Consider the following 27,965-nt stretch of genomic DNA (forward strand, 5'->3'; position numbering starts at 1 on the left):
AATCCTGGGGCATTGTTTCAATCCGGGATTGAAAAATGCTCAATCCCGGGATACCCGGGATCCCGGGATTGGCATCCCTAGTTGTGTTAGACATGTCCCATACACATCCCCACACCGGCCGACCGCGCACATTTACTTACATTAGCGGGCGGCCGGGAGTGGGTTCGGAGGTGCACGGTGCAAGTGCTCCTCCTCCTTAGCAGACAGCAGCCGGAGAAGAGGCGGGCGGAGGAGAAGAGGCAGGCGGGCGGCCGTGGAGGAGAGTGGAAGGGTGGCGGGCACAGGAGAAGAGGCTGCATCAGAGTGGGCGGTGTGGCCTGCGCAGCGTGACCTCTACTGTCACGCTACGCAGGCCGCACGCTGGGGTCGGGATTCGGGAACAGTCGGGCAGCATCTGAGCAATTGCTCAGACGCTGCCCGGCATTAGACTGCGCATGTGCAGTCCAATCCCGAAATCCCGGGATTGGATGCTCCAATCCCGGGATGGAAATCCCGGACTTTTTGGGGCCAGATCCCGGGATCCCGATCCCGGGATCCCGCAGATCCCGATCCTGGGATTGGCCACCGTACTTGTATGCTATGGCAAATGTATTTGTATTTGCAGACACAGTGTTCTGGATTGTTATAACTTGTAGCTAATTCTCTATAGAGCAGTATCCTCTATACAAAAATAGATACTGTTGCAGTTGAATGTTTAAATTGCAGAGTAGAATGGCCTGGATGTTTCGTATATCAGTGAGAATGTTCGTTGGATTGGCCGTTTTAAATGCGAGGAGAGCTGTCATAGGTAAATCCCATAGAGACTAACTGACCTTAACATGCTAAAGTCAGCATAAAATAAGATCCAGCATATTGTTTGAAAGAAACTGGAAAAGAAGAATAAAGGGATCTATTAGCTCTAAGACAATTCTTAGATATTTTCTGGGAACAAAGCCACAGGCCCCTACACACTGGTCTGACTTGTCTGAGGCACAAGTCGGACCAGTTTTCCCTTGAACTTCCCCGGCAGCTTCCCAGTAGTCCTTAATCCGCCTTGGAAATTGATGTGCCATTTTTACATGCAATTTATTGCATGTACTCATAGAGCAGCTCTAATTGGAGCTGCTCATGGAGATGGAAACGCCACTGTGCACCAGCTGACAGAAGGGGGCACGTGCGCATGAGACGCTTGCATGCCCTGTTCTGTCTGAGCCCTCTGCCGCCCTCCAGCAGCTCCCCCACAGCCCCCCGCAGCTCCTCCTGCCTGCCCCCACTCCTTGCCTGTCTCCCTGAAGCGGAGACAAGCAGGGAAGTCGCTCTTGCTGCCGGCCACCAGCCTGCGCCAGCTCAGGACATCTGGCGATCCTGCAGGCTTGCTGACAGGTGCTCCATCTGTATAAGGACTTCCGGGCAGCTGCCGGGGAGTTCAAGGGAAATCAGATGTGATACATTATGGGTCCTAAAATGCACCCGCAATATTATCCTTATGGCTGCACATACAATTATTATGTGCATATGTCTTATGTGCAGCAAGTCCGACCTCCAAACCAATGCGCAAGGGACTGCACATTGGGTTGATTTGGATGTCAAACACGTGATTTGGACCGATTTCTTGGCCCAATTGTCGGAATTGGGTGAAAACAGGCCAAATCGCACTAGTGTATGGGGACCATTAGCCAGATACCTGCAGCTATTGTACAAAAGTGCCAGTCCAATCTGTAGGTATTGAAACCATATAAATGTAGGCGATTGTCTTGAAAGACCTAGAAAGACAACACAGGTGGTGCATCAAATTGACTGTGTCATTTAGGAAATTAAAACAAGGTATAAACGGTTTCCATGTTTCCTTCATTAATCAGACATACTACCGAATACTACTTTGTTTGGTCATTTCTTTTATGCTCCACATTTTCAAGCAGATACGCTCTACTGATAGAATACAGCCCTTGACAAATAACATTGATTTAACGGTAACATAATAATGTCACTCTGCTTGACCTACAACATTACAATACAGACATGTCATTACTTTTTTATTGCACCAACATTATTAACAGAGACGGTGGCTAAATTGCCATGAATAAATAGTGAAATCCTTAGTGGCCACATTTTTATAAGGTACACAGGCATGGCCTACTGTGGTTTTATTGAAAGAAGCTAGAACGAGAAGCAATTCAAGTAGGCAAATTTCAATACAGTTATTTACGTATTAGCTGCTGTCTTGGGAGCTACTGAAGAAATGCAATTTAAAAGTTCTGCCACTGCCCAATCCGAGTCTGTCAGAAGTACAAGAGGCACAATAAATTTCCAATAAAGACATGCAGAGATAAGCTGCTACCGCATTGTCATTACCGTGCACAACTGACAAACCCAGAAGCCACTGTGACTACACTGACATATGTAGGTTACTCAGTGTTAGACAACACCACAGCTGTATCAGCATGGGGATAAATAGGTTTTTTATGCTTCACATCAGATTAGTTCTTTATTTTACATACTGTAGCTTTTATTTCATTCCTCTTGTACTTGTGGAATGATAATAATAATGATGTATTTGCCATTCTATTCATTGTAACTTTGGTTTTCTTCAGGAAGACATCTCAAGCTGCTTATTCAGATTACTGACAACACTTCTATATCCTGTATTTTTTGGGCCATGACCTATTCAGCATGGGGTATATGCCAAAGATTTTGTAATGGTTTAGGTGCCACTATCAGATGGATTTAGTAATAGCATTGGTGGGATCCAGTGCAGTACAGTAAGATGAAATGCACAGGATACTGAGGGGTTAATTTATTAACATGGGCGTTCTATTGAAGATGGGATGTCACCCATAGCAACCAATCCGATTCTGCTTCCCATTTTTTTAGTACCTTCTAGAAGATAATAGATGTTATCTGATTGGTTGCTGTGGGCAATCACATCTTCAATAGAACTCCCATCTTACTAAATTTACCACTGAGTGCATAGGTGACTCTACCATCGGTGCAGCAGGTGCGTTGCACTGGGGCCCCTGACAACTAAGGGGCCCTTTTGGATGTTTCATGATTTCTGGAAGAACCACTACATATAAATGATTGACTTATAGTAAACATATATTTCTATATAATATTTATTGCTTTGTTTGTTTCATAATGTTAGTGACATAGATTCTTGTGGAGAGTGTGACATTTATCGTGTAACATATGCATTTTTGACACAAAAAGACCTTATGCTTCCAGCAGGTTTGGGGATTGCTAAATCTGGCACTTTTCATTTAGAACTTGATTATAAGTAAATAAATTGGAGATGTACATGGAGCCTCGTGTTTTGGTTCTAATTTTATTCTCATGTTTTGGTTACACTAAAACCACCCTCAAATGTTATGTTTTAAAGTTTGGAATTAAAATCTGAATCTTTGGTTTTGCATTTCTTGAAAACTTTATAGAAACAACTAAAATCATGTCATTTTTGCAATCCAAACCCAGAATTCAGATTTACAATACGTAAGAATTAGATTTAAAATCCAAATTTCCATATAAACAGTACTTTGACCAGACTGGGACCCAATACTTTTGCACCTCTGAATTTTTGGGAGAAGATGGAGCCACCCCCTTGGCACTCTGTTCCAGGGCCTATGATCATAGTGACCGACCACCATACAGTACACTTGGCATTCAGAGATTGACCTCCATACAGCACACACAGCGACCACCATACAGCACACACAGCATCCTAGAAACCACCATACAGCACACACAGCATCACAGTGACCACCATTCAGTTCAATTACTTAAACTCATATAAGCAATGTACTACACTATATGCATTGTGTCAGCGGGTATGTATCATTGGATAGATTAGGTTGACAAGGAAGACAAGCATTAGGTCAACACTAGTTCGACATGCATGACAGTCGACATGACTGAAGGTCGACATGGGATTTTTCTCTTTTTTATTCAAATGTTGACACAATCACCATGCTTTTTTATTCTCGCACCACGCCCTAGTGGATGGTAGGGCATGAAATACTGCCTGTCGGCTCAAAATAAAATTAAAAAGCCCTTGTCGACCTTTTGACTGTTGAGCTTCCCCTGTTGACCTAATACTTGTGTTCACCTTATGACCCTGTTGACCTAACACAATGCCGCTTACATTCAGTCATGTTGACCTTCATGCATGTCGACCTAGTGGTGTTGACCCAATGGTTGTTGACCTAATGCTTGTAGACCTAGTGACCATATTCCATGTGAAAACTAACATGACTAGAAGAATGTTTCATATATAAGATATATATATATATATATATATATATATATATATATATACCTATAGAGGTAGAAGTAGAGATGGGAGGGGCTAAAAACACTGTGTGACCTGTGCATGTGTAGTTGGAACCATGCTGTGATAGGCAGCTCACAGCCACCACAGATACTGGCCCATATAATTGAATGGTGTCAGGGCTTAGCATTGGGTCGCACACATGGGGTGACTGCTGAGAGGATGTGAGTGCTCGTCTTTGTATTATTCTAAAAAAAATTATAGCGTACTGTATATATATCCTTTTAGAAGAAGCAGATGGAAGGGAGCAGGACCAGACTATCGTGCCATTATGTCCCGTCCTCTCATTTCAGAAGGGGACAGAGTTAAAAATGACGCAATTGCCATTGAACCACATCATTAAGTACTGCCCCTTCCCTTCGGACCCTAAATTCATGGTATTCTGCCCACTTCACTATGAAGTGGGTGGGATATGAGAGGGATCCCCACTCTTTAAAGGGTGCCGGGGACTACCTAATAAATCATGAGTTTCCCAAAGGAACCAAAACAGTGGGCAACTATGTTTTATAATCAAACTTGTGCAGTATACTGGAGTAGGACAGGTGAAGCTCATATGGGTGTCTACAAGCAAATGGTACTTGGCCAGATAACAATGAAGATTTGGCTGCTAGGAGGCACATCATTTATGGTTGCTGAACACCAGGTGTAAAAATCAGCATTCATGAGGCTGGTTAGCAGCTAGTTCTAATTGTCTTAATCCCTCCCACTAATACTATTAGTGAGGCCATTGGTCTATTCACATTATACATTGCTTTAAAGAGGAAGATAATTATTTCTATATTTGTTATTTACTGTACATTTAAATATATTTGTTTAAATGGGAAATGCAGTTTATTAAAACATAGGGGCTTATTCTGGTTCACTCGCAAAGGCACAATCACTCTCTAATGGACAAAACCATATGCACTGCAGGTGGGGCTGATGTAACATGTGCAGAGAGAATTAGATTTGGGTGGGGTTTGTACTTCAAATTGATATCTATATTGCAGTGTAAAAATAAAGCAGCCAGTATTTACCCTGCACAAAAACAATAAAACGCCCAAATCTAACTCTCCCTGCACATATTACATCAGCCCCACCTGCAGTGTATATGCTTTTGTCCATTAGAGAGTGATTGTGCCTTTGCGAGTGAGCCAGAATAACCCCCATTGTCCAGATACAATACTGCACATCTTGTACACACTGTATTTTACTACTCTCTCTATCTCCAAGATTCCCATTGTCTTGTGATGTTACAGTGTGGCATAAAAGAGATCTGAGTGCCCCACTAAATGCTTTTCTACAGACACATTTTCGACTGTATTTTTGATGCAAAATGTCACTTTATCTTTAACAAATGAATATATATTTTTAAAATGTAAGCCAGGTTGTCGTCTATTGAAGAACATACAGTCATATTACATATTTTGGTTAATATTTTGCCCTTTTAAAAAATAAGTTTAACTTTCGGAACTAGTAGAGAGCAAGGGAAAAAACTTCTACCTAGGAAGCCGATAAGGTTAGCTCTATTAATGTCTTCCTTTTACGATGCTTGAAGGGCAAGACAATGATAAGAACTGGAAGATGAAACAAGTGCCAAGGTCTCTAGCTTCATATTCTCTGTGAACGGTACCTCTGGCTTCATGTTGTCAGAAGGGAGCTGAGCTTTATTATGATTTTACATTTTTCTGCTGTGCAAGCACCTTTCTTTCACACATTCTCATTTCAGTTTGTTCAAATGTTTAACGGGTTTCAGTCCATGTACAATATGCTTTGTACAATGAATCCTGGCCAGGATTAGATACTTTTGACTGTTCACTGTTTAACACATTGCTGGCTAGAACATTGTATAGAGCACCTTGGGTAATAGTTCCCTCTAGCTTTCTTTATTATATGCATTCAACAAAAGCAGGGTAATACGTGTGCACATCATATAATAGCAGGTGAAATCACTTGTGATATAAATAGTAAATTAACATGATACATCACAGGAAATGTAGCCATGTATTTCTGCTGTCACAGTCACCTGCGGTTCCTCAGTGAGTTAAACTGTTTTTCTTTTAATGTGTTTTTCCAGTGGCTGGATCAACTGCTAACTCCTCTGCTGGAGCTGCCATGAATTCGCTGACATCTCTAGGCACTCTACAGGGACTGGCTGGGGCCACCGTGGGATTGAACAATATTAATGCACTAGCAGGTACCGTAAACAGTGAGTATTTAGTGCTGTGGTGGATGGCATTTTCCATTGGATTTTGTGTGATTATTTTATTATATTGTTCAAAAGCAAAAATGAAATATTAACACAATAATTTACAATGCATTTGTCATTCTTGCTTACATGTTTAATTGCCAGCATTACTGGGATAAAATAACAGGGAACACATTCTAAATTTGGCTTTATGTGGGCATGACATGCTCTTCAAACACCTATATTAATTCTGAATCATCTGAAATCGGACCACTTTTCCCAAGTTCAGTTGTTGCAGTTATGCATATCTTATTTACCCCCATTGCACCTGAGATTACTTGGTTAGGGCATACGCCTTAGGTATCCCATGTAAAGGGACAAACATTTTCCAGTTTGTCATGCTTCTGCATCTATTGTACATGTGATGTGACTCCTCTGTGCAGTATATGGAGTTGCCAAGGCATGGTCTGTATCAGGGAGAGACGGGGGGCTACAAAACTGCCGTGGGATTATATATGTATGTGCAGGCCTGCAGTGCACATGCTTATAAAAGGGAGGTTGCCTATTGTCATGGGACATGGCCTTGCATTTAACCCCATCTAAGCCTTCTCCCAAGTCTGCTTGGCCAGGCCTTCAGATAGAGCAGCGCATCATTCTTCCTGCATTCGCAAATCCTGCCTGATGTCCGGTTCGGCAGTGGTCTGTTTGCAGGAAGCAAGACCTTGCATATCAAGAAATGCCTGTCAGTTTGCTTTGTCACCATCCCTTGTAGCCAAAATTTTATTTGATATTTACATACACAGACTTAATAAGGGTAAATACTGGCTGTTTTTGCATGTAGCCCACAAATGGGTACTTGTGTATTTTGGCGGCGCCCGATTTCAGCATCGTACGATGAACGTATCGCATGCCATGTACCCGATGGCATGCGATGCAACGCGATTTTGACCCCCTATACGATGAAAAATCATATAAGCACCCTAATGATTGCTTACAATGTTAAATGCACCCCCACGCCACCCCCCCACTATAAACGTGAACCCGAAGCGTGGCGAGCGCAGCGAGCCCACGAGGGGCGGGGGTACACGTCCTACGACCTTTTCATACCCCCACTATCCACGTCGGCGTGGAGTTGAGAATAGATTAGTGTGGCGAGCGCAGCGAGCCACCGAGCCCGAAGCGTGGCGAGGGGACGCGGATACCTTCACAGGTAAACGCGTCCCTTTGTGGGCTTCACAGGTATCCGCGTCCCTTCGCGGGGCTCGCTGCGTTCGCTGCGTTCGCCACGCTGCACTCGCCACACTAATCTATTCTCAACTCCACGCCGACGTGGATAGTGGGGGTATGAAAAGATCGTAGGACGCGTACCGCTGCGCTCGCCACGCTTCGGGTTCACGTTTATAGTGGGGGGGTGGCGTGGGGGTGCATTTAACATTGTAAGCACCCATTACGGTGCTTAACATTGTATAAGCACCCATTAGGGTGCTTATACAATGTTTAATCGCATCGCATCGTATGGCATTGTATGCCATGTACAATGGCATACAATTTGAAAATTGTATGCCATCGTACACTAACCAACAAAATTGCGTCGCATCGCATACCATCGCATGCGTTATGGTATGCGATGCGATGGGCGCCGCCAAAATACACAAGTACCCACAAATGTTATACAAATGTTATAAAATCTATTCTCTCTGCACTTTACCTCTGCCCCATCTGCATTGCAACATGGTTTTGCCCAGTTGTGCGTCTTATGCTTTACTTACAAACATGAATCTGGCCCAGTGCACTGTACAATATTATTATTAGTACTATTTCATAAATACCATTGTCCTTCTATAGGTGATAAATATAATATTAACGTAATACAGACATGGATTCTACTAGAAACACTACAAATCTTCATCCACATTTTTTTTTATTAACTTGCTACATAACAAATAATTTTCATTATTTTTTGGATTTGGGAATGTCAAATGTATATATCTTAAATCTGAATAGCAGCGCAGCAGTGAAGCAGTGATACATCTCTAGAGGCAGTATTATCCTGAACTGTATCATTGTCTAATGTAATTAGCACAAACAACTGTCACATTATTAACAATTGTCCCCAACAGCATCCATATATCATCTGTGCAGCTTGAATACAGTATAGTGTCAGTCAGTTTGCAATTATTATAACAGCTTTTGTATATGAAATGATTATGTATTGCCTAATTAAAATAATGGAACAAGGAAATTATTGATAGAGTGTTATTAGCAAAACAATTATTGATAATGCTGATACTTTGAGCCATGGATGAAATGCACGCACACATAAAAAAGAAAAAAGAAAAGTCTGCATTAAAGGATGAACAATTATAAAAACATAGTTACAGTTCATGAATCATTTGATTGATGCACTCTATAATTTAGTGCAGTGGTTCCCAAACGTGGTTCTCAAAGCACCCTAACAGTCCAGGTTTTAAGAATATTCATAACTGAACACAAATGATTAAATCAAATGGATTGAGATCCTTATTAAGTCACCTGTGCCCAAGAAAGGTTATCCTTTAAACCTGTACCTTTAGAGTGACTTCAGGATCTAGTTGGGTAACTTTTAATTTTAGTCTATCATAAGGTAACTCTATTATAAGATAATAAAGCATTTAAACCAGTGGTTCCTATACCAGTGGTTCCCAAACTGTGTGCCGTGGCTCCCTGGGGTGCCTCAGGGCAATTGCAGGGGTGCCCTGGATTGGTGGTCCAGGACCAACTAAAATTATTAATGGTTAATTATTTATGAGAAAAACCAGTGCTGGTGGCTGCCAATCATAAAATATGTACAAACAGAAGCAAATCCTACCATTTACCACATAACTGACCCTAAGATTCGCATATAAACCCAATCTAATAATAAAAAAAAAAGAAATTGGCCTAGGGGTGCCGTGAACAAATTCTGATACTCTAGGGGTGCCTTGATTAAAAAAAGATTGGGAACCCCTGTCCTATACTGTGTGGCATGTCATCCTGGGGGGCATCAAACCATTATCAAGGGTGCCTTGGATTGGTTGTACAGAACCAATTCAACATTTTTAGATTAAGAAAAACTAGTGCTTATGGCTGCAAAACAAACAAAATGTGGACAAACAGAAATTAATCCTGTCCAGCACCACATAATTGAACCTAAGGATGATAGATAGATAGATAGATAGATAGATAGATAGATAGATAGATAGATAGATAGATAATTTACTACATTTTATAATTTTTCTAAACATTTAGCCTAGAGGTACCATGAAAAAAATGATATACTCTAAGGTGCCATGACACAAAAAATTTGGAAACCACTGATTTAAACAAAGAATTAATATACAGGTACAGTAGGTGCTTCACCGGCTTACACTCCACCAAATAATTTTTGCAGTGTTACATGGATCTTTTTATCGGTACTTGGAATACCTAGCATTATTTTGGGTATTACACTGCAGAGGGCAGGGCAGGATTAAGGCTTGGAAGCCTCTGTACTACTAACACACACAATTATTCTATTATTATGAGGCAGAGGATGGGCTGTCTATTGAGGCACACCATTGAGTGGACATTGATCGCACCATCAGACTTCTGACCATCCCAATGTTTGTTCATAATATCTGTCAGATTGGGGGGTGGTTTAGAAGATTTACAGTATTTAGATAGACAGTCATTAGGTCAACCCCATATGGTGAATCTACAGTACATTAGGTTGTCTGTCAAAATGTCAACACAAATTGTTAAAGTTATTTGAGGTGTAATTTTGTAAGTTTCATCATTTGTGACCACAACCAGTGTTAATGTATACCTTCATGGGCTTTCTTGGCTTACCACGCTTCAGATAACAATTCCCATCATGGTCCATGTGGGTGGTACAGCAAATTAAGCAAAAGTTAAAAAAGATGTGAAATATAAACAAACCATGAGTGTTGACCATTTGTCATGACAACCTTTTGAATCTGTCAACCTTTTGTGTCTGATGACCGTACACACTCTCTTCCTTTTACCTGTTGACATTTTCAACTTGTAAACTTTTTGACCATGTCGACATAATGAATGTCAACCATATGGTGTCAACCCACTGACTGTCTATTTAGACACTGTCTATTTCTACATTGGAATCCTGTTGGAATATGACTGCCGGGATCAGAGGAGCTGTATTTCACAGTCCCGAGAATCTGCATGCGACCCGGTGACCAGCAGGATAAATGCTCATACATAAAACATTGAGTGCATACTGTACTTTGAATGTTTTACCTGTGATCAGGTCCGAATCAGGCCCTTTGACTTTAAGTAAACCGGAAGATAATATACAAATCATTGTTCTATTTCAGAGCTGAATTATTGCATGCTCCTTGTTGCAGAAAAAATGAATGATAAACCTGTACTGCCTGTTACCAGAAATGTGCATGTCTTTGAAAAACATCACCATTGTTTAAAGTACTGTTGTATCAGTTTCTACTTGTTGGAGTGGTCACATTATTGCATGCAGTGCAGTCATATTTGGTGTATAAAATGGTCAATATTGTTAGAAAGCACTAATGAACAAGTGCAATTTTTTTTCTCTATTGTTGGGTTTTTTGTAAAGTTGCTCAAATGCTCTCAGGTATGGCTGCTCTGAATGGAGGACTCGGTGCCACAGGCTTGACGAACGGTACAGCTGGTACAATGGATGCCCTCACCCAGGCCTACTCAGGAATTCAGCAGTATGCTGCGGCGGCACTGCCAACACTTTACAGTCAGAGTTTGCTACAACAGCAGAGTGCTGCAGGCAGTCAGAAGGAAGGTAAGAGTTTAAAAAGAATTTAGCATTGCAAATGGGTTTATCCAAAGTATTGCTTAAAATAATGCAGCATAAGGGGATGTTTGATTGATGGGTTCCAAGATTATTGAATTTTCATTAGATTTATTTTCAATCCACATCCGAGAGAAAAATGACACTGTCATATTTATGAGCCTACACAATAAGAAGATATGGTAGACTAGGATGCACTGCTCGGTCCACTCTGCTGAATGGACCGTATTTGAGAATGAGATTACTGCGCACAATATGTTTTCACAGTCTTCAGTCTGGGCCTGAACACTGCACTTTATCAAAATGTAACGTGTGAGAAATAAACACATTAAACAAGATCCTATTTAGACTGGGAACCTCATACTGCACTGTCATCCCTTGTGAGGTCACTTGAGATAAGTTGCATGTGGAGTTTTCACCGTACCTGTCACTTTTAAATTAGTGATATGACAATCATTAACACATTAGAGGCCGTGCGATTGGTTCAATTCCCCAGCTTCCTTTCATGCTTCAATATACATTTCTCAAACATTATTTTGTAATGTAACCATACTACTGTATAGCCCAACATTTTACTAATGTTTGTAATTTATTCATTTATTTCTGGAAACATAATTAGAGCTTAAATAATTTATCACAGCTCTGTTATTTAGCATAAAATACCTTTTGAGTTTATTTCTTAGTTTGCATTTCCCACATATTGTTACATTTCACATAGTCACTGTTTAGGGATTTATTCCCCACACATTCAAGTGAGAATATAACAAGAGCATTGCAAATCCCAATAAGCATATTTTAAATTTTCAGAGCAACTAGAATAAAAAGCAAATTGCATGTTCTAATGCTTTATACAGCCAGCTCTTCTCTCCCAATGCATCCATTGTGTATTTCATGGTTGTACAGTACGTAGAGGCACTTGTAGTGGTTATGATGCCTTAGGGGGCTGTACATACAGACACTATAGGGCTGTCTGCACATCTGTGCTGATGATCTATTTGTTTTATGTGCTGTTGCTAAAATGTTAGGAATGCTACAAGAGTCTTAGGATAAGATTTGTAGGATATATTTTTCATGCAGTCACACAGTTTATTCAAATACATATATTTCCTTGAGGTACAGTATGTGTGCACTTGTACAGCACACAAGTACCATGGACTCTATCTAAAGAAGAACGACATAAGCACCAACAGGACTGATTCAGAGATGGATGCAGCTATGTTCGCTCTTGTTGGAACAATAATATGCAAATGCTAGTTTCAATAGTCCCCTACCAGCCAATCAGCTCCTAACTACATTGTTACAGGCTTGGTTTGAAAAATGACAGCTACATACCTCCCAACAATCCCGATTTCAGCGGGACAGTCCCGATTACCGGGTCCTGTCCCGCTGTCCCACCCGCGGCCGGAGGTGTCCCGCTGCGGGGGGGCAGTTCGGAGCCCCCCCAATTTGACAGAATAGTGTCCCTATTTCTGCAGCCGGAAAGTTGGGAGGTATGCAGCTAGGAGCTGATTGGATGGTTGTTTATCACTCTCAAGTTTTTTGAAGCTTAGTGCATCTGGCCCAATGTCTGAAATAAATTACAACAGCACCTCTATACGTACACTCAGGTAATATCTGCACTGGATGCGCCCCTGAATCACGCCCAGTAGGTTCGGTAGATCTTTTTTTTTTTTTTTAATACAGATGCACATTCCCTAGATGTGACAATGCAGTCCAGATGGGGCTGAATGCGCTTTTTCGAATTTCAAATTTTACATTTAAATGCCATATACTTCTAGACCAAAACTATTGTCTCCAATCCATGTTGATGTTGATGTGATGTTATGCATTTGCTTTTGTTAACAGATTGTATAACTTTTAAGTTAAAACATAATAACATTAATTTTATTATATACAAATGTCAATTTTTTTATTCTTTGTGCTTGTATGTGTGTATATGTATGTATGTATATATATATATATATATATATATATATATATATATAAAAATCATCTATATCATCTAGTGTGTGATGGCCCGCTCTATCTGTACTTCTCTTTCTCACTCACACATGCACAAACACAGAGGCAATCACAAGGTAGCAGACTAGCTTTCGAAGCATTTGCTTACAGCGGGCTTACTAGTACATACCTGTACATATACAGGAACCAGCGGGCTGGCACTCCACCAATTAAGTAAAAGTCTACTTGCCCGGGTGCCTTCAAGGATGCAATGAAGACCAATAAGTATAGAGACACAACCACTTTGGGGTTCTCCATTCGACGTTTCAATCGGCTAGACTTTTATCAAGAACTTGGGCACACATAAATAGCAAGTGACAGTGCACCACATTTATACTCTCAAAGTAAATGTACTTACCCCCTGTACACGCACGTAGCCGTCCGGCCTGGGATTGCGTACAGTGATGACTTCAGAGTGCCGACGTCAGTCCACATCGGAGACCGGCGCCTGCAGCTGCAGGTGTGAGCCGCCCACTGGGGGGTGCGTCTGGCGTGTCATCTACCTGATCACGCCTCTCTCCTCAGTGTGCACACTGATCGGCACACAGAAGGTGCGCACACTGAGGAGAGAGGCGTGATCAGGTAGATCACACGCCAGACGCACCCCCCAGTGTGCAGCTCACACCCGCGGCTGCCGGCGCCGGTCTCCGATGTAGACTGACATATATATATATATATATATATATATATATATATATATATATATATATACTCATATTTTGTCTCTCAGGCTACAAATCCTGTATCATATTTCCCTTACATATATTATTTCTTGTTCTTATATTAATGCTAAAATAGTTTGCTGTGTAAAATATTCAAATGCCTGCAACACTTCCCATTTTCCCATACTTGATATGTGGTTCACTGGCCTGTAGTTATCTGATTATACCATGCTTCCACTTATGTGCAGAGAGGCTAAATCTGCAAGCCGCCAGTCATCTGGAATTACATCTGTCAATAGTGACTGCTTGCACAGCTCTGGTAGTGGTGCTATAAGCACACCTCTAAGCTACTTTCATATCCCGGAATCTATACCATCTGATCCCATGAACTCATCAGCTTTCACTACTGAAAGCAGCATTCAGACTTCCATCCAGTAAATAAACTGTGTTTGTTTACATTCTGTTTATCATATCTCCCAGTGAGAAAATTAACTGGGATATTGACTACAATATTGTTCATCTTCTTGTTGCCATCCCAAATGACAGACTTTAGATCTTGAAAATACCACTTGACATTTTTGAAAGCACAAATCATTTTTCATTTTCTCCTGGAAACTGATTACAATATAATAAAGTGCTTAAATCAGTTGTAAATTTGTAATTGTGTTTGTACAACATTTGGGATAGACTGCAAATGAAGCTAGTTTTCTTTTGTGAGACCTTTGTAGTTGTAATTTGGTGATACTGTAAATGTATTTTTGTAACCCTTTCCACTCCCACACATATACTGTACAGCTTGATTGTTTATTGAGAACAGCAAGGGGAGCAGGTTATGCACAAATGTGGGCTATACGGAAATGGTGTTATATGATTATATATTTAAAAGTTACCAAATTGCATTGTGCTAAAATTGTTGTAATAGACTACTGTCTAATTGCACTTTTCCATTTTGTATATTAACTCTTTGAGTGCCAAGTGCGTTTGTCAAAATAGGTGTGAAAATTGCCATGGAAACATTTTTATTCATCATAATGACCTGTAATGTTTACCTTTATATAGGAAATATAATCTTTTTAACACATTTTTTAAATTTGAATTTAGAAAACAAACTCTGGCGGGTATTTTGCACATCTCTCTCAGATGTTGGAACTCAAAGAGTTAATGATGTGTTTTAGGCTTCTAAATAGTCTAGTTCAGTGGTTCTCAAACCGTGGGTCCCGACCTTCTCAGCATGGTGTCATGACTGATGCAAGGCGTCTGAAAAATGTGTTGAATTGCCTGTTATTTCAGACTCCTCCCATCATTTAGTGCCACCATTTTGCTGCCATGCATGTGCTGTCTGCTGACTACACATGTGATGACCTTCTGCAGTCACTTGCTGGGGTCCTGTAATTATTTTTATTGTCTGATGGGGTCCCAGAGCAAAATAGTTTAAGGACCCCTGGTCTAGTTGACCTAGGGTCAGATGCACTAAGCTTAAAAAGTGCTAAAAGGAGAGTGATAAACAGCCAGACAATTATTATTATTATTATTTTTTTTGGGGCGGGGGGGGTTTACACATAGAGGGGAGTTCTACTTGCTCTAAAGTCAATTTTTCTTTTTAATGCATTTTGCATCTGATGTAATTTCTACTGGTAAAGGCCAGCAACTGTCTTGCAATAACTTTTGCATAGGTTTCCAAATATATGCACCTTTAAACCTAGGCAGTTTCAGATTATCTGAATCAGAGTATCAGCAAATATCAACAGAACTGCTGAAGGCAGGTGCTGGGATCTGGGCAAGTGTGAAAAGCTTTAAGAAATATCATCATGTGTACACTTGTACTGCCAGCTCTTTGAATAGCATTTCACTCTTGCCAACATCCGTTATCTATCTTCAGGAGTGCACCATACTGCTTATCGAATTCTGATTCTGAACAAGTTGTAGGTATCCCTTGCAAACAGCTATTTCTGGTGCCGTGTGTTATCATGGCTGCCACATCCTCTTACTTGCCCACTGCATCACAATCATTGACATTGTAAGTGATACAAACATACTTATTTTGACTTTTTTTTTATATTTTCTGTATTATATCTTCATTGTACTATGTTTAATTGCAGCAGCGGCTCCAGAGGTGGGGCTGCAGCCTAAAATTCAAATAGGGGAGCTGCACGAACTGACACCCCAAACACTGCCATATATCGCTGGCTGGGACTCACTGGTGGTTGGTCCCCTATTTGAATTTTGGGCAGCAGCCTCTCCTCTGGAGCCGCCACTGATTAATTGTAATTTGTTAATGTAATACATTTAGTGCAGTACTTTAGATGTGTGTATATATATATTTAAAGGATGTCTGAAAAGAGATTCTAACTATAGTGAAGTCAGGCCTCCTTTTCTCTTCCTCTCAAGGTCCTGAAGGTGCAAATCTCTTTATTTATCATCTACCCCAAGAGTTTGGTGACCAGGACATCTTGCAGATGTTTATGCCTTTTGGAAATGTTATCTCTGCTAAAGTCTTCATTGACAAACAGACCAATCTGAGCAAGTGCTTTGGTACGTAAAATAGCATTAATTGTTGAATCCATGACCACACATACATTGTACTTTGTCAATCAAGATGCTGCTATTTGTTTTTATATAGCCTAGGATACTAAATAAATGGTGTATTTGTACCAGTACATATCGACGGACGGGCAAAAGTGTATGCTTATCCAATTCTTAAAAATTTTATAAAGTAAAAATGTTTTTCATTTAATGGACCCTTCTAGGCCTTTAACCCCTTCGGTGGTATGGCCTGAAATTTCTCGGGCTGAGCTGCTCTGCAGGAGCGGGCTCTTTCGAGAAATTTCCGTGTAAGCCACTGTAAAGAAAGGATGCGCCAGTAGTGCCTCCAGCGGTGAACCACTGGCGCACCACCAACTCCCCTGTTGTTGATCATGAAAATAACAGAAATAGCATGGACTATTATGACAGTACCTTTAAGGGGTCATCCAATTAAGATGATAATGTACTGTGCAAAGTGTGCCGACGATTAGTTCAAGAGTTATCGTGGAACATCCATCCATACACACACAAACATTAATCAATTATAGATATGTAGATAATACAGGAATTTAAAAAAGAGGAAAGTCTAGGTAGAGAGAATTTTGAATCTGTTCTTCACTTTCATTTTTAGACCTTTTTTATTTGTTTCTTTCCCAAAGTGTTATTATTGTACAGTAATATAAAACCACTTTCAGGTTTGCCATTATGCATGCAATTTTTCAATGGTGTTATACTAGAGAAAAAAAAATTAAAGTGTGTTTTATGAATTATGAATTCTTGTCAACATTATAAATCTAATTCAGATCATCACTACACAGCTGAAGTTTTCTATTACAGCTTAAACTTTGTGTCATGATACCATATTTATTGTGAGTTTTATTTAAAATTCAGGTTTCTCTAGGTGAAACAATGAAATCTGTAGCCTAATGAATAATAGATTTCATAGTGAGAAGTAATGCACATTCTTAATAGCCTGGATGGGGCTGTTTGTGCCACATTCAGTACTGCAGAAAGCTCCATATAACTGCAGCTTATGAATCATAAGTTAGGTTTGAACCACTGGTGTATCTATAATGGTTGCACTCATTTAACTATATTCACCTCTCTGTTGGGTCATAGCTGTCTGCACAGCTGCAACAAATCTCAGAGGGAAAAAGCCACTGCGGCCATTTTCTGGTGACTTCTCCATGAGCAATACAGATGCCCCCAGGAATGTGGTATAGGCAGTGGCAACGAGTTGGAGGCAGGTACTCTTTACACAGCCTATTTTAGGGGCCCACTTGCCACCCTCCTCCTTCATCATTGTAGATAGCCGGGGTAGCGAGCAGTAAGTGCAGCAGAAGCAGTTCTCTCCCCAGCCCAGCGCAGTCACTGCTCTCTCTCTCCCTAAAGGATGTGCAGTGGTGTAATTGTCAATCTCACCCACCGCCTGCCGGCGGCCACAGCCCCCACATCAGCGCCCCAGTGTGTCTTGTGTTATGGCTTCCTGAGGACGGGATAGGCCACACCTCCCTGCATTGCCCATCTCTGTATTACTTAGGCTATTGGTGTTCCTGGGTTCTGGGAGACCTGCACATGGCAGAGAATAGGGGCCCAATCGGGGATCCGATATGTAATGCCGGCGGTCGGAATCCCGGAGGTCGGAATCCCGACACTGGAATCCCGACCGCCGAAATCCCGACATGGGGGGGACGTGGAGCGCCCCCCCCCTTGCGGGCACGCTGCGCTCGCCACGCAGCGGGCCCGGTGCCTGGCTACGCTCGGCACGCTATTTTATTCTCCCTCTATGGGTGTCGTGGACACCGACGGAGGGAGAAAGTTTCGGGATTTCGGCGGTCGGGATTCCGACCGCCGGGATCCCGACCGCCAGGCAAATTTACTGCATCCCCCAATCAGAGCCTACTTCTCTCTTAAAGAGCCTCTAAATGGGACATCATGGTTGAGTTTAGCCACTTCATATAACAGTTTCAACAAGGTTGAAGCTGTAAACTTATAAGGTTTGGGAATAATTCAGGAAATCTATGCATGTTTATACTCTCAGTGGACTAAGGCAAGGCTTCAAAAACATAACTTGTAAGGCAAATTAGAAATGCTTAGACACAACAAAACATTGAAATATGGAAAAAACTAGATGTCAAGGAAGAGGGGTTTTTTACATTAATACAATAAGAAATAAAAAATATTGGAAGCTCATTCATTAGCAGATATTCTAAAAAATTACATATTGTATAACAAATAAGGGGCATATGTACTAAGCTTTGGATAGTGATAAAGAAGAGAGAGAGATAAAAAAGTAAAGACCAATCAGCTCATAACTGTCATGTTAAAGGCTGTTTGAAAAATGTCAGTCAGGAGCTGACTGGTTAGTCATTTACCTCTCTCCTTGCTTTGACACATAGGCCCAGTTCCAGTCCATAGTTCGACAGTCAATAGGTCAACATGTACTGTATATGGCTGACATGGTCAATAGGTTGACAGGTTCACCATAGTGTACCTCTTCCACATACATTAGGCCCCAAAGTACCAGCTGTCTTGTTATAGGCTGTGTTTGATAAATGGTAGCTAGAAATTGGTTGGTTTGTGATTTATCTCTAAACACATTGGGGTAGATTTACTAAAACTTCTAAAAATGAAAAGAGGTGATGTAGTTCATAGCTACCAATCAGATTTTATCTGTCATTTCGCCATCTTAGAAAATGATAGACAGAATCTGATTGGTTGCTATGGGCAACTTCACCTCTATTTATATTTTGAAGCCTTAGTAAACTGAACCCAATATATTTGTTCCAGGTTTAGTACATATGCCCCTAAGGTATCAGTTTAAAGCCATGTCAAGAGACAAAGTGGAGAGAGAAAGCACCAACCAACCAGCTTCTAGTTGCCATTTTTCAGACACCACTGGGAACATGGTCCTGTCTCCCGTATGATCGGCTGGGTACACACATCGACTAATGTGTACCCAGCTTTTTATGAAATAGACTCATAAGTTTCCTAAAACACATCAGTCTCACTTGATGGTATTCTCACATGTGACACATTTGGGCACATTTTCTGCCACTGGAATATTAGGACAATACACTACTGCACTTTCTCTTTTTTCAAATTTATACTGTTTAAAATGAACGATGTACAGTCACAATAGTTCACAATAGAAAATGAATACAGGCTGACAAGTAAATGTAGTGAGTAAGTGAAACTAATTACTTTTGGTGTATGGAAATGCCAGTACTATCCTATCTACATGTCAGTGTAAGAATACCTAATGGTCCTGCTTTGTGCTAGAGGCAGACATGTCACATACAGGATACAGTAGTTTTGTCCCTATCTTTTTTGCTGTTGACTTGTCCACATACTTCATTGCGACAAAACTCTTTTGTCTTCTGATGAACTGAGGAAAGCCATGACTTTGCACTTGTCATTTTTTTGTTTAAGTCCATGTAAATAGGCAGCTTAAATTAATGTTATTTAACCACCCTTAAGGGATTAGTGGTTTTATTCAAATTTTGCATGTGTCTGACATTTCCCAATATAAATACCATGTTATTTAAAGAAAATGTTTGATTTGATGGCAACATGCATCCCGGCATGATGGACATACACATCACGGCATGCTTCATGGCACGCCAGGCCGCAAAAAGTTGCACACAGCGATCACTTCACAGGTTTAATGAGGGGCATGTGTGCACGTCCACAACTCATTCACGCAAATATGCCACATATTTATTGCTGAGCGTGGCTACATATGTGTGTGTGTGTATACTGTATATATATATATATATATATATATATAAACATATATATATATATATATATATATATATATATATGATCATTTAAATCTCTGCCTCCTGGTTGTTTACTGCTGATTACATAGACCTTTGAGTGCCGAGACAAGCGCAACAAAGCCCCTTGCCCCTATTTATTTATTAATTTATTTATTAAGTTAACAACCAAATTACAAATGCCTGACTCAACTGAAATTGCAGCCTCAAAAATAAATGCAGATCTCTTCCTGCATTCAGATTTTACCATACCACCCCTATCTATCTGCTTGTTGTAGTAATAGTAGTCATTGCTGTCAGCCTTATACTTGGTGTGTATACTCAACTCTGAATAGATCTCGGAACACTACATTTAATCACCCAGTTGCCATCTAGTTACACCCATTCAGCCATAAGTCCCAGCCACAAAACTGAACTCAGGCTCACACTGTTCAACTGTTGGTGGAATCCGGTCAAACTGTCCACTTAAGGAAGCGTGAGACAAGATCCTCCGTTACCCTGAGGACCGAACAAAGAACACCAATAATCTACCCCACCCATGCTTTTGTAGATGAAATGTAGTTGGTATATTTATTAAATTAATCTAATCTTAGCTGTGAATCCATATGCTTTACTAAAGCTTCAGACCTTATGCTGTGTACAGGACCTTATCAAGCATAGAGGGGCATTGTCTGCCTACACACTGCCTGCTATCTGTCATTTTCAGACTTCCGGATTCTTATAGGCCAGCAATGACATCCTACAACAGTACAAAGGTTTTCTGATGTACTTGGCCATGTCCTCAAATGTGAAGGGATTACCACACAGACTGACAAACGTGTTGTGGGAAAAGATAATGGGATTATGGGGCAAAGGCCAAAACAATGGCTCTGTAGGCAAACTAAACTCTTCATTCAGGTCTAGTAGAATCTAGGAACATTTCTAAAACTAGAAAAAAATTAAACATTCATACTGTATCTCAATATTTAGATTTGTTAAAATAATAGGAAACTGGTGGAATGTTGACACCTGCTCACTCTTAGATACAAGTTATGTTTTCGAATACTACATTTATCAAAGCAAAGATAGCTCCACAATTAATCTTTGCTTTTTGCATCTCTGCAGCCCAATAACTTAGCACTGTTGGGTAGCACCTTGCTTCTCTTCAACCTACTATTAAGCACACCATCACACTGCATTCATACTTGTACGCATATTTTCTGTAGGGTGAATTACTATTTACAGTACCTTCAACTTGTTCTTTTTTTTATATTCTAGATTTCTAAACCAAAACATTTTCCTAAAGACATTTAGTATTCATATCATGCCCCTACAGTTTGTCATGGCAGGATGTGTTCCCAAAAGCAGCATTGAGACAGATGTTATATTATATGAAATTCAGCTTCAATTACTCTTTTATGCTGAATAGCCAGTAGTTTTGTACCTGAGAAAAGGACATATTTTCCTAACCTATAATATCAAATATCAATTGTTGTTTCGCTATTCAAAAATAATCACATGAAAGCTGATCTTGGGGGAGATCACATTACTGTTTGTCACTGACAAGTTCTTCTGATTAGTTTTGGTTAATACAGATATGCCCACATACATTTAACCTCATATTGCCATGCCTGGCTATATGCATGGTTCAATTCTGTAAATGTCTGGTAGCTTTTTTTGTATACATATCTTATTTACATCGCTATGCACGTAAGACCCATAAACCGACTTTGCTGATTAAAATGATATGCAGAATGTTCTGTGTGTGACTGTGGCTGTGTCTGCATACAAAATGCTATGGCACAGTGTTTTAAGGGAAAATACTGTAACATAGCATTTCATATGCAGATACAACTGCAGTCAAACATAAAATAGAGGCATGCCACATATAATTTTAATCAGCAAGGTCTGCTTGTGCATCTTATATATGTAGCCATGTGGATAAAACACATTTTAAGGGATGAAAAATTATGCTCAGCGTTACCAGGTCACGCCAAGGGCTGTTTAACACGCAAGGAGGCTAAATGTATATGGACAGATCTATACAGTAATTTTATTCCTATTGATGTGTAAGTTGAATTGTTATATTATGGAGTGTCAACCAATTCATTTTATCTTTGAGTAACACATTAATGTTTGTATGTTGTCCTTTGCAGGCTTTGTTAGCTATGACAATCCTGTATCTGCACAAGCTGCTATTCAGGCGATGAACGGCTTTCAGATCGGCATGAAACGCTTGAAAGTCCAGCTGAAACGCTCCAAAAATGACAGCAAACCGTACTGATTTTAACCCCAGAAGCTTTCTGCTCTTATTTTAGCTTTTTTAGGGTAAGTCCCATGAGCCAGCCTATTCTCCACTGGGGGCTGAGGAGGAAAACATTGCCAACACACACCGAGAGAGACAATTATTTTTACATTAAAGCTTCCATTCCCTTCTACCCTGGCCCCCTGGTCTTGCCACTTTCTCTGGCTATATTTTCTTACCCAGAATCAAGCAAGTTGTGTGATAATGTTCTGTTCCACTTTTCATTTGCCTATATATTTTTTTTATGTATGACATCTTCAGATTTACAATGGCAGCAAAACAATGTACAATTACACTCTGCAATTACTGGTGCCAAAAAAATAAGAAATACAGATGTGTTCTCATACATCGTGGCCACAGTCATGCCAGACAGACCCTACTTGGCACACACCATCCTGTAAGTGCTATGATAACACACATTTTCGATGTCCTTCATTGGTGGCTTTGTATATGTTTAATGCCACATCCCAGTGTCTCTAGTATAGAATGTGTGGAGTCCTGATGTATCCACTATATGAATAAGATACAAAAATGTAAAGCAAAGGTTTCTACTTTACACCAGTCGGTTTAAGGCGTCTTGCACTGTAGGATGTATTGAAGCCTGGTGTATGAGAACACATCTCTATTCTTAACACAAGTAAAGGTTTCAAAGACCTAGTTGTACAGTATAATAGTGACACCAGCAGTTAGGAGGCTAGTGTAGTGGCCTAATATGACAATATTGCCAATCTACGCATATATATATTTTTTTCCATTTTTTTATATATTTGTTTGCTTAATTAAGAAACACTTTCACACACAGGCAAAAAGAAAGTCCTTCCACTTCGTCAAATTGTTTTAGAAGGTTAGAATTGAGTAAACTATATTATGGACCAGAAATTGCTGGTCTCTATGTTGTTATGATAAGTTGAGTTAGTTTATTTAATTAATTATTTAAATTATTTCATTATTTATTTATGTATGATGTTATTTATTATACTATCAATATGTTTGGAAAAGATGTGTGTCAAAAAAAAGTCTTGGAGAACTGTTTCTAAAGCTACAGGGTTTAAAAATAACTAAAGTGAGTGAATATACTTGATGTTTCTTGAGAGATAAATTTAATAATAAAGGAAGCCACAGGCCTGTAAATTTTATTTGTAAAAAACATTTCTATTTTTGTACAAAAATTTTTACTGCCTCAGAAATAATGGGAGTTATTTATTGTTAACTTATTGGATATCTAAAGAGAAGTTCTCAATGCTAGATAGATACCTTTTGAAATAGACTCTAGAGTAACAAAATATTAATAATAAAAAAAATAAGTTTTTATTTTTAGGTCAAACACCCATTGTGCACAAACCACTCTTTTGTTTGTATGTTTTGTTTGGTTATTTTTGTTTCCATTGCGTAGTGAAAGATTTGTCTCGTGACATATCTGTTGTGTGGCATATGTTCAAAATGGCCGCTTTCCCCTTCTGTAACCCTTCCTTTGCTCCCCAAAGCAATCCATCTGCAGTAACTCTAACTAGATGGTTTATTTTGGGCTGTTCATTGTGCTTTTTGTAAACTATATCCTATATATTTATAGATGAATGTGAATTATGGAATGCATAGAGATTCTAATAACTACAAAAATGTGCATTGCATTTTATTCCTACACTGGTTAATCTCTTCAGTGCTGCAAAGTACAGCTGCATTTCCTTTTATTGCAGTACTGTTCCAAACCAACATTGATGGGATTAAAAAGTGATTTTGTTTCTGCTGCATAGATTCTGTGTAACTTTATACTCTTCCTTGTTTTTTTTCCCTAGAACATCTTCATGCCTGTTAGTTCACCGTTTGCCTAGCATGTCCCTGTGGCGTCTAAAAAAAAAAAAAGTTTCATCGTCCCGTCATTGTTTCTGATGTCTTTCTGACCTCACATCATATTTGATCCTACAACTGACTTAGTTTGACTTCTGAAATTTGCATGTGATCTCATCTAGCTATGAATTCTGGGAAAAAGTCAATGTGAAAAGCGTTGCAGCATTCACGCAAGACTGATATTTACTATAAGATAAATTATAGAGAAAATGGAGGACAAAAATCCTGTGGCAAAAAAAGTTTTCTCTTTTTTTTCTTTTCTTTCTTTATGTTTTGTTTCATAAACAGACTTGAAAGTATTACACAGGGATTAGCATTCTGTCTGGTCACTGTTTCCTAAAGCAATATGTGTCCAGGTATACAGAATGTTGGTTTCTCAATGAAGCAGACAACTTCCACAACAGTTTGAGAAAAACTGTCTGATTTTAAGTCTCTAGAGCTCTGTAATAGTTTTTACATTTTTCAGGCAGTGTAAAGTTTTTTGATAAGGCCATTTTAGGTGGCTCACTTTCTCATTAAATTATATATATAGAACCACTTTTTTGTAGATTAGTATAAGAAAATATTTACCCTGTTTTGGGGCAAATGCTACCTAGTTCTGTCACCTTTTGCTGAACTGACTCACAGTTAGACAATCCATGGTTTAATGCACATGAAATTACCTATATTTTATACTGTTTAAATGTACAGAAAAGAAGGTAAATGTATAATGTGTCACGTTGGTGCTTCTGTGATTTTAGTTGTGGCTTCACTAAGTCTTAAGAGTCTTCAGTGTTCTATGTTTAATAAGTTTAAAACAAATATATATTGGTTTACTTGAACTAAAATAATTTTCTGAAATAAAAAGTCTGTTTGCTATGATTTCATGTGAAACAAAAACTATTCCAGAAAAATAAGTTTTGTGTTGGCTTGTAAAGCATCGGTGTTCTTATTTTCTATTGTGGGGAAACTTAGATGTGTTTGTGTTCAGCAAAATGTGACCTGTTTTTTTTCTTCTAAAGAAAAAAAATCAGTGAAAATAACAGTGCCAAATTCCAAAGGTACTTCCTGCCTAAAGCTTCAGTGTATTTCGTGTACGAAGTAATTTGATAACATGGGTATTTTATTATGTGTTTTGTATAAATCCCTTCTATTTAAAAAAAAGAGAGGTTACAAAGTTTGTTAACTTGCTATCCTGTGGTCTTGTTGCCTGAAATTGTTATTGTTTGTTATATCTCTTTGATGTTTTTGGTAAAACATTGTATACAGTAAGTGCCCATGTTCCACTTTTTTAGCCACTCTGCACATCAAATCTGTGAAAGCAAACCTCATAACTGTATTTTCTTCATGGTCTGTGGATGTCTTCATGGTGAGGAAGCGTTGAACTGCTATTCCTTTTAAGCACACTGTCCTAGAGAATCAGGGTATATAAATAAATGCACATGATTTTTAACGCATGCCCATACAGTCTATGTAGAACTTCCAAGGCATCCATTTTCCTGGTATCACAGTATACAATTTACAATGAAATGGATGCCTGTTTCAGAAACACACAATTATACACTATACTGCATTGAAAAAGTGCCATACATGTTATTACTCACTTGTCTCCATCCTCCATACAGTATGTCAGCAGCGTTATATTAACAGTGTGTTTCACGTGTTCTCGTTTTTTTAATAAAAAAAAAACATAGCTGGCATTAATTACTAATGGCACAAATGTAAGGTTGACTTTAATGTGGACACTTACTTTTCTTCTCAATTAACATAATATTCAATTAATAAAGCAGTGCCTCATTTCTAAGCCTCAGAAAACACATAAGAATACTAGTGTAAACCCCTATGTACAGTAAATTTGGTAAACTAATTTATATACTGGTCCTTACAAGTATTTACGTCTCTACTCCTGGGTCCTACCAGAATTATTTGAGGGCTATTTTTGTATGAAAAATTAACAAAGAATATGACTAAATTATATCTTTATGCAGTTCTAGGAATATATGTATAGAGATATATAATATAAAACACATATTTTTCTTATGTAGATTTATGCAGATTTGGATGAATTTCAGAATAGAAAACAATACTGTTACTTGTCTGATACCAATTTCTTATGTCATTACAATGTATTTCTTATAAAGCTTTTATTCAAAATGGGTGGGGTTAAGATGTTTTAAAAAACTTTTAGTAATGCTTAATATCCATTTCTTCATCTCCTTTTACAGTAGAACAATCAGGGTACTTGTTCTTTCATTAAGCAAAATAAAAAACAGTTTATATAAAACAATTTAAACAAAGTGATGAAGCAATCAGTCAATCACTGGGATAAAAGGATTGTCCTACTGTATATATAGAAGATAGTGTCCAGCACTGATGCAGTTGATCACTAGGTTCGCACTGAAGAGACATTGCTTAAAGGACTATTATGTTCAACTTTTCTTTCACCACAAGATTCTAGTTTTTTGGCTTGTGTAACTCTGAAGTCATATTAACTGTTCTGTTTTTATTATCTCAAGTGCTAAATACAATTAAGAAAAAAACTTGTAGTTTCATAACATTTTAGAGCTACTTCATACAAAAGAAATGTATTTGTGTTTCTTTTTTTGTGCTGTGAGAATTGTCGTTTGTAGATTAAGTAAGAACTCATTCTGTTTCGAATTACAAATAGTTTTTAAGTATCGTCTGAGAAAAGCCAAAGTTACTGCAATTTTAGTGGAAAATGTAAGATCATTTAAGTATTGTTTATGTTTTATTGATGCATTTTGGTTCTGTTGTGTGATGGAATTTTAGCCAAAAACAAAAAACAAAAAAAACAGGCTTTCCTATTTCTACTAACTGATTGTACTTATGCATTTTGTACCAGTGCAACATTTTATACTGGAGATTAAAAAAAACAAAAGGAAAAGTTGTGGCTTACTCTTGAAGGCCCGATCATGAACGATTTTGAGTTTGATTTCTGACTGGTATAAAGAATGGGGGTTTTGCTTTCAACAATTAAAAACTTTGGCTTGCTTTTTTTCATTTGCTTATACCTAACGTTAAGAGTTATGTCTAAAACAAAAGCGGTAAGTTTCACTTTTCATTATGTATTGTGCAGTTACACAACTAAGGTACTTAGCGCTAGACATACACAGTCACTTTAAGTGGATAAATGTATTAGTAATAATTAAAACAAAAAATAGGGGTTTTCTTTTTTGTGCCGTTTAGATCAAAGTTTTTTCCGACTCTTCTGTCTTCATTGTGAACATTACTGTGTAGTTAAAACAGTCAAACTTATTTTTGTAACGTATGTTATTGTGTGATGCAGTTTTTTGCTTCTGTCTCCAATATTAAACCATTTTCCTAATACTCGTCTCTTTGTGTGTTGTGTTTGTTGGTGTCCATCATGTGGTAAAACATCTATACACTCCACTGTTTAACGTCTTTTCTTTTTTTAGTTTGTTTATGTTGCGTATAAAGTTACAGTCGATTCCATTAAGTGAAGGCCCAATGCAAACAAATAAAAGTGAGCAATGGTCCTAATACTATTTTGTTCCTCATATTTATGTATTGCAATAAGATTTATGCTACCTGTAACATTATTTATAGCTAAAGTCAAATCTTCCTATACAA

General features: G+C 38.9%; 1 protein-coding gene across 41 annotated transcripts in view; it reads left to right on the forward strand.

Annotated features, from left to right (window-relative positions):
- Positions 1-27,699, forward strand: part of CELF2 (CUGBP Elav-like family member 2) — a 448,556-nt gene extending 420,857 nt beyond the window's left edge. For 14 of the 41 annotated variants that reach the window (XM_083183415.1, XM_083183444.1, XM_083183418.1 and 11 more), the window contains 4 exons: positions 6,357-6,488; positions 11,071-11,268; positions 16,305-16,472; positions 22,381-27,699. In XM_083183415.1, the coding sequence (XP_083039541.1) occupies positions 6,357-6,488; positions 11,071-11,268; positions 16,305-16,472; positions 22,381-22,508 (626 nt within the window). In that variant the 3' untranslated portion in view covers positions 22,509-27,699. The remainder of the gene's footprint in view (positions 1-6,356; positions 6,489-11,070; positions 11,269-16,304; positions 16,473-22,380) is intronic. The other 27 variants (XM_083183454.1, XM_083183457.1, XM_083183432.1 and 24 more) reach the window with 8 other exon arrangements.
- Positions 27,700-27,965: the final 266 nt, after the last annotated feature.

Source organism: Crinia signifera, chromosome 4 (genome assembly GCF_055691185.1).
Source record: "Crinia signifera chromosome 4, ASM5569118v1, whole genome shotgun sequence".
Lineage (NCBI taxonomy): Eukaryota > Metazoa > Chordata > Amphibia > Anura > Myobatrachidae > Crinia > Crinia signifera.